Below are 12910 nucleotides of genomic sequence, written 5' to 3'. Positions count from 1 at the left end.
AGAAACAGTCTTGAGCACGCAAATATGTGACCTTAATGTTCCCTAAAACAAATGTTTCAGCAAGCTAACTGTGTGCTATCCATGTCTCTATATTGCAAGTGGGCTGCTTTGGAAGGGGGGGAGGAGTGTGGGCTGGGGAGAATATGCTCAATATCAGTGACATACATGTGCTATAATTACAACAAACACACCATCACTACTTCTGCCTCTATACAACACTGCGCACTTTGCTTTTCAACAAGTGTGGCCATATGTTGCTCAATAGGTGTTAGTCAGTCCCTAACTATCACTATGGAGCACAGCCCCTCACACGTTTGGACATCCGCCCCCTGGCAAAGTCACAATATATGTATTTGTTTTCTTTCTGAGAAACCTTCCGCCTCACACACTCATTGAAGCCGTTTTTTTCCCTTTCCCCTCTGTCTCTTTCCGCTGGTTTTTCCCTCTCCCGTCACTCAGCTAAACGTATTTCACCTCAGTCATTATAATGTAGCGCAATGGCTGCTGCTCCAATCGATTCCTCTGTCCACTCTCATTTACTTTACAAGGGATCCCGGTACCAAGGAGTTTACCCGGTTTCTTCCTTTCTTCCCTCTCTTCTCCTTTTTGATTAAGAGGATGTGTAAATAAGGCCACAAGCTCCCATTGATGCCAATCTATTATTTATCGATGGTGTTGGGGGGCCTCGCTTCACAGTGTGTCTGGTGGCCTCCTCCTCCGAGGAGGGACAATACTTTTGTGTGGCCTTTTCTCGCTCTCTCATGTCATCTGCTGCTCCTCGTTAGCCGAGCGAATGCAGAGAGAGAGAGAGAGCAAGTGAGAAAGGATGAGTGGGGAGAGAGGATGGAGAGGGAGAAAGTGAACAGAGAGAGGGAGAGGGAGAGAGGGGAGAGGGAGAGAGACACCTGCATGTGTGAGGCCGCGAGAGAGAGACGAGGCCCATTGACAGGTTTTCTAGTGGCGCTTGCCTCAGGTTATTAATGGATGGGAAAGTGGGTCCATTTATCAGCAACAGGAGAAATTAATTGACAACGGCTTTGATTTTATTGTGTCTACCGTTGTCTGCACCTGTCACCATATTTTTTTCTTTTTCCCTCACTGTCAACCTTTTTTTGTAATTTTCTTTTTTCATGAGAGTGCCCTCCTCCGGATTGCTGTTTGGTTACCATATGAAGTGCTGACTTGTCCCCCACAGGAGGACAACTGTTTATGTTTATATTGGCTCTCTTTCAAGGGTTCCAACCTGTTTAGCCAATAAGATTTGTAAGGAAGTCAAAAGGACTGCCCATTTTGTGATCTACACCAATCGTCTTATTACAGCAAACTAGAAACCCAGTTGCATGCCACAAGTCACACTCATGCAGGTTACAAAACACACAACGTTGCATGGTGAACATGTGTACACACACACACACACACACACACACACACCAAAACAGTGTGGCAAGCCTGTCTGAGCTCCCCCCTGGCTCTCACACACTGATGGAGAGGGAAAATTGGATGCCATTTGTGACGGCGCTGTCATACTTCCTGCCTGTATGCAAATGAATTCTCACACTTGGGAGTAAATTGAATGGGGGGTTCTGGAGGAAGAGGAGAGAAAGGGAGAGAAGGGGAGAGACAGAAAGAGAGAGAGAACATGCTAATAGAGAAAAACAAACCAGAATGTAGCTCCAATGTTTTCTGTCAACTTTGAGTGACTGAAGCCTACCATTATTGTGTTTGCTCATATATTTTTGGTATTCCAACTGAAGTTGTTATTTATAAATTTAAGTTAGGTACAGCGTGAAATATTGTGTTATAGATATCTATGTTATTTTGTGAATAGGGTATGTCATTTGTATTCAACAGCAGTTCCCCTTTAAGAGATTTGTGTGCCATATTTGCCTGGAGGAGAAATGCAATACTCTTATTTTGCACGCTTATCTTTTTATTGCAACATGAATCAATACCCTGAGACATCGTTATTATCATTAGTGTGTCTAGCTTCCTTGGGTATTTGTGCGATGTGAGTGTGCGTGTCTTTGCAAGTGCACAAATGTGTGTGTGTGTGTGTGTGTGCGTATGCATCGAACCATCAGTGTATAGGCTCCAAGAAAAATCAGGGTGCAGACCTCGAAGCAGAATGCCTCCTCTCATTTCGCTCAGTGATTAATTCACTTTTCTGAGCTTTATTTGCTGTGTCTCTTCCGGAGTGGGTGGCCAGCCGCACCAATAACAGGATTTAGTCACGTAGCGATTCTCTTTAAACACATCAAACCTCCCGCAAGCAGGCCAGGCAGGGGTCCCAAACGCAAAGGTCAGTTGAAGACTCATTGATTTAGCATTTAAATTTTATTTGCGGCTCCCTCCCAGCCCCAGCTCTGATGGTGGTCGCTATTAAGGAGTTTGGGGGCCTTGTTCGGTTACGGACTCTTTGTTTTGCGCGAGGCTGAGAGCGTCTGGGGGCGCCCGCCGGGACCATGGCTCACTGCCGCCTCCGCCAAGCGCTAATAAGTGTGAGATTCAGCCCAGACGCCTCCAGCAATGGTCACTAACACTTATTACCGCGCCTTAGATTGAGAAATCCATGTGTTGTCATTGAGGTGGAGGAAACGGCGGCGGGGGAAAGGGAAAAAAAAAGAAAGTTAAAGAAAAATAGTTGAATGGAGGAGCCAAGAGTGTGGCGTTGGCGGCTGGCGGAGGTGAGGGGGGAGTTAGAAACACAGCAAGGCAGACAGCTCCTGTTGTTGGCCTCTGAAGGCGGTAGGAAGAGAGGCTGTAGTTCTTTTGTTTGGTTCACCGCCAGGACTATTGTGGGACGCGTGTACAGCAGCAATGCTTGGCGGCAGCAGGAAATAGCCTGTTCGGGGTGGTTAGGCCGCTAAATGGTGGAGGTAATGTTGCGAGGCGCCGAGAGACGCCGCCGCCACGCAGCCCCCTCCTCTCGCGGAGAGCAGGAAGCGCTGCTCTCTCCTCCTCTCTCATCCCTCCCCCCCCCCCCTCCCCCGACTTCTTCCATCCGTCCTCCCCCTCCTGACTTTGGAAGGGCCTTGGCGAGAACGCTCCATGTGCAGGTGTCCGTCTTCATTAAGGGGAGGAGGGGAGGGGGCTGCGTTAGCCACAGCTGTTGTCGTTAAGCGGCTTCCACTCGGAGGAGTTGATCTGTCGTGTGTGTGTGTGCACGCCGCGGTGCTCAGAGCGGTGGGCTGGCGGTGTCAATAGTACCTCAAACTCTGACGAAGGCTGCCAAACCAGATCATTACCTTACCCCTCACTCCTAACACCTGACCTTATAGAACACAAGACGGAGAGAGGAGGGGAGAAAGCGAAGGAGGTGGGGGGGGGTTCTTTAGGAGAAAGCTTGACATAGAGTGAAAGAACCTGCAGCCGTGTATCACTATAGATGGAGAGTAGAGGGAAAGGAAGGACAAATAAGAGGTATAAATCTGAGCCCATAGCCAGTTCCAGTATGTGTGCTAACACTGCCCCTAGAGGCCGGGAAGGGGAACTGCGGCCCACGTATTTTACAGGAATCAGAGACCATCAGAGGCAGAGTGGTAGATATTTATATTTATATAGAGGCAGAGTGGATGGTAGATATTTATATGGATATATAGTGGATGGGAGATATGTATATTTATATAGAGAGTGAATGGTAGATATTTGTCTGAGGCACAGGTGTCTACCCACCCCCCTTCTCACTCTCTGTTTCTCTCTCTATCTCTCTCTCTCACTCTAGCTCTCCACAAGCCAGCATCAGGCTGGTTCTCAGGCCCTGCTGATAAATTGCTCCTGACAGCTGATTTGTTGGTTGTCAGAAGTGGTCGGTGTGGCACAGATAAGGGGGGTGTGAGGGTGGGGGAGGGGTAGAGGAAGAGGGTTGAGGTAAGGAGATGGGATGATCTAGGGACAATCCTCTCTCTGGTGGAAAAGTGATAGAGAGGGTCCTAGATCAACCTACTCTTTGTGGAATATCTACAGTACTTTATTGTGTTTAGACTGTCTGCTCAAGTCTTTGAGCCGTTCATGTTTGTATTCTCCATCCGACCCGAGGAGTGTGAGAGGGGGGCAGACTTTCCCCAGTGAAGGTGTTCTTTTATTGGATAGCTGTCATTAATCAATGGATTGGTGTCATTGCAACACCAGAATTAAAAAGCAGAAGGCCTGGTTAAACCTCAACCTCAATGCAGCTGGTATATATAAAAAGGTTTTCATGGTGTCTATGAACAGAGTCTGTGCTGCAGTAATTAACGGCTTACTGTGGGGGAACCTTAGAGGACCTTAGAACACGGTGGGGGGGGGGGGGGGGGAGCAATATGAATGACGGCCTGGCCCAACTACGGATGGCAGTCGTGCGTTCTGATTAGTCAACTCCGCGGGCGACCTGGGCGCACGCACACGTCGCAGCACCCTCGGCGAATGAGAGGAGAGAACGATGAAACAAGTGGCCCCCGGGGCCGGATGGAGAGCTTGCAGAGCGATCCGTCAAAATGAAAAGAGAAAAGAGAGGGGAGAGAGGAGAAATGATGACAGTGAGAAAACGGGGGAGGAAGTGGAGGGGATGGAGGATGTCAAGGGGGGAGGGAGAGAGGGAGAGGGAGAGAGGGAGAGAGACTAATGGACGAGATGAGTGAGTGAGAAATGGAGGGCCGAGAGTAAGGAGAGAATGGAACTGATGCACTGTAGAGGGCATGGAGAGAGAGAGAGACTGAAGGAGGGACGAATGGGACACATAGCAAGCAGCTGATTGGGGGTGGTGGCCGTGATGTCGTCAGTGTAGAGTAGATGGTGAAATGGGGGGAAAAGGAAGAGGGATAATAAACTGTGGTTCCCCACAGGAAGTACTGGTGTAACGACAGACAGTACAGAAGGAGACAGGAAGTCATTCGGTGTGTGTGTGTGTGTGTGCACAAGCACGCATCTGCACATCTATGTGTATATATGGACCTACTTGGAATCACTTGCACTCTTTGCTGGGTGTGTGTGCTTGTGCAGATTTGGGGGGGGGGGGGGGGGGTCACTCGGCTACTTTATCTTGGCCCCTCTTATCTGGCCCTCCCGTCTCCTTATCTGGTGTTATCTGCCGGCGTGTGGCGAAGGAGGGAGGGGGAGGGTGCAGGGGGGTGCCGGGGCTCTCCGGACGCCCCTGGCTCTCTGTCAAACCCTGTTGACCCTCTGACCCCTGGCAGCTTATCTCCCAGTCTCTTAAGAGCGTAAGCCTCGTCCAAGCCCAGCCCAGCCCAGCCCAAATTTCAGCTCCTCCTCTTCTCCTTCCCCCTTTTGCTTTTCCTTTCTCTTCATTTGTCCTCCCCCTCCTCTTCTTCCTCTTCTTCATCCTCCTCCTTCTGCTTGACGCCACTCACCCCATGTTTGTCCACAGGCTGTACTGATTAGTGAAGGGGGGTCTGAGGCCTTACTGCCAGTGAGAATGTGTGCGTGCGTGTTTTTGGGTTATGGTTTAAGGGTTCAAAATAAAACATTTTGAATGGGACTGTATTGTCTTGTCTCCACAAGAATAGCATACGAATTGTGTGTGCGGTTGTGCACACGGCGGGCTATAGAAAGATAATGTGTTAACAAGTGTGGCCATGTGCCTGTGAAAGTATAGAGATATTTTCACACATTCATGAGAAGTGGGTTTCCAGTGATTGTCTGTTGATGGCTTAACGTGTCAGTACTGTAAGTGTCTGCATTCCAATGGTTCCCCCCCCCCACCGTACAGTTTAACCTGCTGATAATCAAGGCAAAAACTGGCTTGGCACATTATCATCACTATTGCTTATACCTTCTGCTTAGGTTTTGTGAGCTGTACCTGATGTGCTGTGTATTAATAATAGTGATGCCTTACAAAAGTAACATAAAACCCAAATGTTTCGTTTTTTGTGTGAAATATCAATGAAGGAACAGATAATATCTATAATGAAATTTACACGCCTGGCAGAGGCCCATGAATTTTCGTTTAATGAGCTTTGAGGTGTTTTTCTTGCTCCCTTGTTTCCCCAAGGAGCGGCAAAAATATAGTTATTCCAATAAAAAGAGGTTTGTCATCTTTATTGCAAGCTTGCTTTGGTTGAAGCAGATCTAGAAAGTATTCTTTCCCAGACCCGGGAATTTAATATTTACAACTGCTATTATCATTTCCTTTTTTTCCACCTGCTTATAATACTGTGTGTGAAAGTGCTATTGTAAAAACTAACCTGTGTTTTTTTTTCTATTCCCTTCTATCGTCCTTCTCTCCCCCCCCCCCTCCTTCCTGTTTTTCTCTCGACTTTCTCCGTCATCTCCGCAGGCTTCGGCTTTGTGACTTTCGAGATGGAGGAAGTAGTGGAGAAGGTCTGCGAGATCCATTTTCACGAAATCAATAATAAAATGGTGAGTGGCGCTTGCCTTTGGAAATGGCCGGGGCTGACCGGATTAATATTAGATTTTCTCTTTTAACACAGCGGTAACCAGGGTGGGTGCCGACATTGGTGGGTGGGGTCGCTGCCCACACTGCCCCCACACACAGTCGCATACACTCATGCACTCACACACATGCACTTACAGGCACAAACAGGTGTACACAGGCATACACATATACAGGCACACACACACACAAATAGGCACACACACATGCACACACAGCACAGCTACCCACCCTCAGACACACAGCATGGTTTTAGGGATGCGATGGTCAGTGATGTGCACTAGGCGCTCACCATGAAATTGTGTCTGTGAGCCCTAACTGGGAGAGAGGGCAGAACAGCCTGTCCCTAGCTTTGTCCCATGTCCCATTTCCACGCAAAACCACCCAGCAAATCAGGCTGGAACGGTCAGCCATGTTTGACATCCTGCCATATTACTGGGGGGAAAAACGATCAGTCTACATCGTCCCCAGCTTCACAGTTCACCAGTATTTCTGCTCAGTTGGCCTTTTTCATTGTTTTGTTTTAGTTTTAGATTTGATGGGGTTGTTTTCTTAAGTTGGAGGTATAGCCAATGTTGGAGGGAGGAAAAACTGTGGCCTTGTTAGTCATTGGCCAGGACACAGAGGTCCATCTGGGTCGAGGGTAGAGGGCAGCCTGGCTGCAGCACTAGCCTGTTAGCTTGTGTGACTTTGGCCGCAGTTGGCTCCTGATCTAGTTTGCCTTTCTTACTCCTTCACAGCTAAAACAATGACTCATCCAAGTCTACCCATGACCTTTATTTAGCTACTCCCCATAAAAGCTCGAGCTCGGGTGTAAAAGCTCTGGAGCGGAATGAAATCAAGAATATATACAGCCCCTCATCCTTGTCCTGAGTATGCCATGGGGTCAACCCTTTCCCTTGCATGCACACACACACCCTGATACACACAGAGCGTCCCAGCTATCGGGTGAAGTCACCAGCTAATTATCAGCCTCCCTTTTAAGACCTTAAAATATGTCTTAAATCCACCATTATCCAATAAAAAAATGAACTCAGGAAGATGGGGGTGGCGTCAGACTTCCTTCCTGCCCAATGACTCACCATTATGATCACTCATAGTCTACAGTCCTAGTCTAGCCTCACACACATGCTCATTGCACACACACACTGACTCCCCCCAGACACACAGCGAAGTCATATCACAGCGCCCAGCTCCAGCTCTACAGTACAAGCTCGTCCCCGCAACTTCTATCGATTTTCACATGATAGCGCATCACACACCCTTATTGTTCAGGGAGCAAGCGAGGTCCAGACGCGACTTCTTAGTTTTTCCGTCGATCTTTCCCGGAAGACGACCCCCCCCCCCACACACACACACACTCACACCACGCTCATCGACTGCCCACATTAAATTGGGCTACAGGGGAATTGCATGCATCGTTAGCATCGCTGTGTGTGTTGGGTGCGGGGCAGGGGAAGGGAGGGGGGAGAAGGAGCAACAGTGGGATGGAAAAGGAATGAGAAATTGTGAGAGTATTCTCTTTGGCCTCCAGTACAGCTCTCTGATACACACAAAGTGACAAGACGGGGCTCCTAGTAGTAGAAGAGAGGAAGAGAGGGGCTCACAGCTTAGAAGTAAACAACCTTGGGGCAAGACCAATGGAGGTGGAGCGGATGGGGTGGGGGGGAGGCATTCTGCATTCCTTCCACTTCTCTCCACCCTCCGCTAATTTCCGATGCCGTTTACTCATCTCCCTCTGCCAGCCACTTCAAAGGAGCTGCCGGGACATGGTTATGCACCAGCAGATTGCCGCCGTCCATATTTGATGACATCTGTTTGCAGCGGTGTCCCCGTGACATTGTAAACAGTCCCGGCTCAGATGCAAACATGGTGTCAGAAAATGCTGGACCCTGGTTCGAGTATCATCCACTACAATAGAGCCCGACGGAAATGTCCAGAATTTAAAGTGCATTGAACTCTCCCCAGATTCTTCAATTCCACGTGTTGAACCGTGATATTAATTGAAGTGGCAAGCAGTGTCCTTTGCTCTCAGAAGACATATCAGAATGTTTTTTTAAGAGGGCTTTTGTGTGCTACCATCTGAACGAACACAACAATGTGCCATCTGTTCCGTCATAGAGAGACAGACCAGAAGTGAGATGGTAAAAAGAGACATTAAGTGAATGAGAGAAAAATATATGAAGGGTGAGGAATAATGTGAGATAGAGAGAGAGAGAACACGACAAGAGAGGTATTGTGACTGGAGCTAAAGATGGAAAAGCTAAGTGGCTGAAGCTAAAGAGAGTGAAGACCATCCTCCCGTCCTCCAGTTCTCCTGAGCTGACAGCCTATTGGCATCTGGAGAGGCTTGACCCTGAAAAGACACCAGGCTGACACATAAACCCAACCAACACACTACGCCCTGCAAAGTTTGAAAGGGAACGTAGAGTCCTCAAGTAACAAGCGGTATAAGTAGTTATCAGTATTAGTTTAGTATTTAGTATTTTGTATTAGTAGTGCAGGTGACATGGGCCTGCAGGAAAGCTTCATTGATTCATCTGCTTGCCAAAGCAACAATGGCAGTTTAATAAGTTAGCCATTAATACAGTATACATCTTGATATCAGGTTGCATCTAAAGAGCACCTAGAATGAGCAGACTGCTTATTCTTGCTTTCCTGCTATAGAGACACAGCTTGATCCTCAGCTAATGCTAACCCACACAGATCCTACTGTGAAGCATTTAAAAGGGCAAACCAACCTCTGACCAAACATCCATTAGAGGAAAAACTCTCCCACTCACAAACAGAGACACACACACACACACACACACACACACACTACCGAGACGGGGAAGGTTTCTTGTCCAGGGTTGCTCAATATAGCTGGCTAAATATAGCACCTCCCTACTGCTCAGGAAGAGGGTATTTATAGTCGGGGGCATCTCATAGACATGTAGCCAGAGTGGAGACCCACTCTATGCAGACCCAGGATAAACCCTCCCTCTGGGACCATTCAGACCCTGGAGGAACACCCAGAGGGTCCGCACACCCACGCACACTAACATACATGCAGGCTCACACAGGTCTCTGTGTGGCTCAGTCTTAACCCAGGGTCCCAACAAACTTCATAGTTCCTGCTCTGCTTTCTTCCTGACTGTGTCTCCTCAGCCTGAAGGGGTGATGTGCTGTTCCACAGCTCACCACACACAGGCCCTGGAGGTTGATGTCATGCTCACTGCATCTCATGAGACATGTGCTGCTTGTATTTGATTTCAAGGACACACTGGTGTCAGCGTGCACTCAAACGATCATTGGCCTGTTGCCCTTACCCCTCGTCTCCCAGTTCCTGTCCTAACCCTCCCCACCCCCCTCACAGCTAGCAGAGAGATGTCCATTCTCATTTCCAGTCACAGGGACCACATCAGTCCCCCTTGCCTCTCCTCGTCTGCCCCCAGGCATTACCCCCCCCCCCCCCCCCTCGTCTACCCTAAAGCTAGCGAGCTAGCCCGCCGTGGCGCTGGGCCATTAGCATGTATGGTAAGTGCCGGGCATGTCAGCGGGCCAATTTCTAGTGTCTGCACTGCGGTGGGACTCTGGCTTGTGCAATATCATCAGCAGATAATCTACTGCTGTGAGGGAGGAAGTGCTAGCTCAGAGTGTTTGTGTGTGTGTGTGCTGTTGGCTGGAAAATCATCCTTATTTTCCTTTCTCTTCAAACTGTTAATGCCACACACTCTTAGCTGACTCTTGGAACATGGGTGTGTGTGTGTGTGTGTGTTTGGGAGTTTGTTTTTGTTTGTATATCTGAATGTGCATTGTGATGTGTATGAATGTAGTACACCAGGGTAGGAAATATAACCTGGCAATGGTGATTGACCTATTGAATCCCGTTATGGTTCATCTCAAGTAGGTTTTACCCCTATCTCTATGTACTGTACGTACGTGTGTGTGTGTGCCTTTCTGGTTGTGAGTGTGTGCACTCGTGCGACATATGATTTGTCTCTGTGTTTGTTTACCATTTGTCTGTCACTTGCTTTCGAGTAGGTTAAGTAATGGAAGGAAATTGTGATATTTGAAAAGATGACTGTAATTCCATTGGTTGTCACAGAGAAGGCTATTGGCCAAGTTTCATCACTGACCACACATGTCAAAACAGACAGGATAGAGAGAGATGGTGTTAAAAATGAGACATTTTGAAGCGAGGGAGAGGGAGTCTGCCATGGAAAGAAAAAGACAAAGGGAGAGAAACATCTAGAACAAAAGAGAGAGACACAGAGGGAGAGAGAGCATGGAAGAGATGGAGAGGACAATTTTCTGTTTGTGATTGACCCAGACAAAACAGGCAAACAGCGCTGGCAAATGGCATCATAAAAGCAAACTTGGTTTTACTGCCTCCTAACAGTAGTTGATGTCCAACATAAAGCAAAAGAAAGCAATAATGTCACTGGAAGAGATTCAGGGCGAGAGATGAGAGGAACGATGGAGCAGCAAAAGAGGAAAAGGGTGTTGTTGCCGATCTTGGATGCACACTTTGTAACCTTAAGAGACCAACAAGAAACCTTTGGCTGGAACCACAGGGTCTCATGAATAGCCGGACAACCTGACAAACAAACACACACACACACACACACATGCACATGTTGGACACACTCAATCGCAGACAATTGTTTTACGTTCACTCTCGAGCACATGCTTCTTGAAAAGAGCAGAGGCAGGAACAAAATAGAGATGTAGTCTTTCAGAAGCATAAATAGAATCTGACGGGATTTCATTTCTCCCTCTCCCTCCTCCTCATCTCTCGCCCTCCCTCTCTCTCGCTCTCTGTCGCTCCCTCTCCCTATCTCTCTTTCTGTCTATCTCACTTCCTCTCTTTCCCTCCTCTTTCTCTCTCTCTCTCTTTTTAACCTTGTCTTCCTCTCTCTGTCAGAGAAATATAGATTTTTATGTCAGGGGGAAATAGCTGTAAGTGTATCAGTAATGTACTGTACTAAGCCTCCACCTATGTCTCCCCTGCAATTTAATTCAAGTGGCCATGAATTATGCCTGGGTGTTAAAGCTCAGGGCTCTGGTGCCCCCGGGCAGGTCTCTCTTTTACTTTATTTTTCCTCCCCTCCCCTCGCCCCCCTCTCCATCTAAAAAGCACAAATACAATCACACCAGGTTGGATTGCTGGCAATCTTTTCCCAATGGCGTGGTAGATAGGTGTGTCTGTATACATGTGTGTGTGTTTACGTGTGTGTGTGTGTGTGAGTAGGTGTGTATATGGGTGGGTCTGGGTGAGCAGGGGAGGGTCTGGCTGGGATGGGTCATATATAATGACAAAGTGTTGCACATCAGGGAAAGATGAAGGCCCAGCTGTAAACAGGCGAGAGCCAGCTTGTTTATGTCTCTCGTGTATGGACAGCCCCTTCTCATAGCCACAGTTAATTAACCAGGTTGAAGTCTCACAAACCTCTTAGGATTGTTGGAAACCGACCTGTTCCAACTGGCTTTCAATGTGCTTGCTTATAAAGATCCTCTTTGGTTCTGTACAGCACAGTGAGGAACATGTATATTTTGTGGCGCTGTCGACAGTAAGCTCACTGAGCTATGGAAATGCACTTTAAGCAGTTTACGGTATTGTCGAAAGACAAGGCAAAGTACCAGGAGATTGGATTTAAGTAGTCGCCTGAATTGAAGTGTTAAGCGGCAAAAAGCTGGTCTCAAACATGTAAGACACATTGCCTCACATCCTTTTTTTCCAGTGATCCCAATCACTTTAAACAGTATATATAACTGCTTTGTCAAGGACCAAAGGCAGGAAGCTTTCCTCAAACTGAAACCCGAATTTGCTGAGCTGGACAAGGACACTGGAAGTCAAGCAAGGCCGCAGGTTTGATAAGATCCACTCTGCCATCAAATACGACCCGACTGCTGTTAGATGTCCCCTAGACTGAATCTCCTCGGCCCTGTTCCAACACTCCAAACATGCCTCTTCCTCGAGGTCGTCTTATTTATTTTTGTTATACTTTAATTAATTAATAAATGTGTTCTTAAAGCCACTAAGTTCCTTTCTTTGTGAGCATGGAGGGAGTAGAGAGAGGAGGGATGAGTCACACAGGCAACAGTTCTCACCTCAGCTTTGGAGCTGCAGGCAAGACAACACATCAGACATGACAATGAATAAGCTGAGCGAATGAGGCAACTTTTCCTCGCACACACCCAAACACGCATAATCTTGCACACACAAACAAACACACTCACATGTGCTTTACTTCCTTTTGCTTACGCACACATACACATTCATACACGCATGCAAACATAGGAGAGCCACTCGCACAGTGACTCTCCTCTCCCTGCCTTATCTGGCCTGTCAGAGGCGACGCTTTCTCTTAAACGAAGCAAATGTGCTTGAGGAAGCAAATTTGGTTGGAAATAGGTTTGATTCCAAGCGTTCCAACTGCAGTGAAAGTGGCTTTTTTTCTTAACTGGACTGTGCTTGTTCAAAGAGAGAAAGTGCTGATTATCAGTTTTCACCTCTGACACTTTTTAAAAGTGCTA

General features: G+C 47.7%; 1 protein-coding gene across 12 annotated transcripts in view; it reads left to right on the top strand.

Moving 5' to 3' along the window:
* msi2b (musashi RNA-binding protein 2b) overlaps positions 1 to 12910 on the top strand; it is a 178844-nt gene that overhangs the window by 121335 nt on the left and 44599 nt on the right. For all 12 annotated transcript variants that reach the window (XM_084673919.1, XM_084673921.1, XM_084673922.1 and 9 more), the window contains exon 8: positions 6272 to 6354. In XM_084673919.1, the coding sequence (XP_084530045.1) occupies positions 6272 to 6354 (83 nt within the window). The remainder of the gene's footprint in view (positions 1 to 6271; positions 6355 to 12910) is intronic.

Source organism: Hypomesus nipponensis, chromosome 15, assembly GCF_054491055.1.
Source record: "Hypomesus nipponensis isolate SF chromosome 15, ASM5449105v1, whole genome shotgun sequence".
Lineage (NCBI taxonomy): Eukaryota > Metazoa > Chordata > Actinopteri > Osmeriformes > Osmeridae > Hypomesus > Hypomesus nipponensis.
The sequence above is the reverse complement of the archived record's forward strand: the minus strand, read 5'-3'. Positions and strand labels throughout refer to the sequence as shown.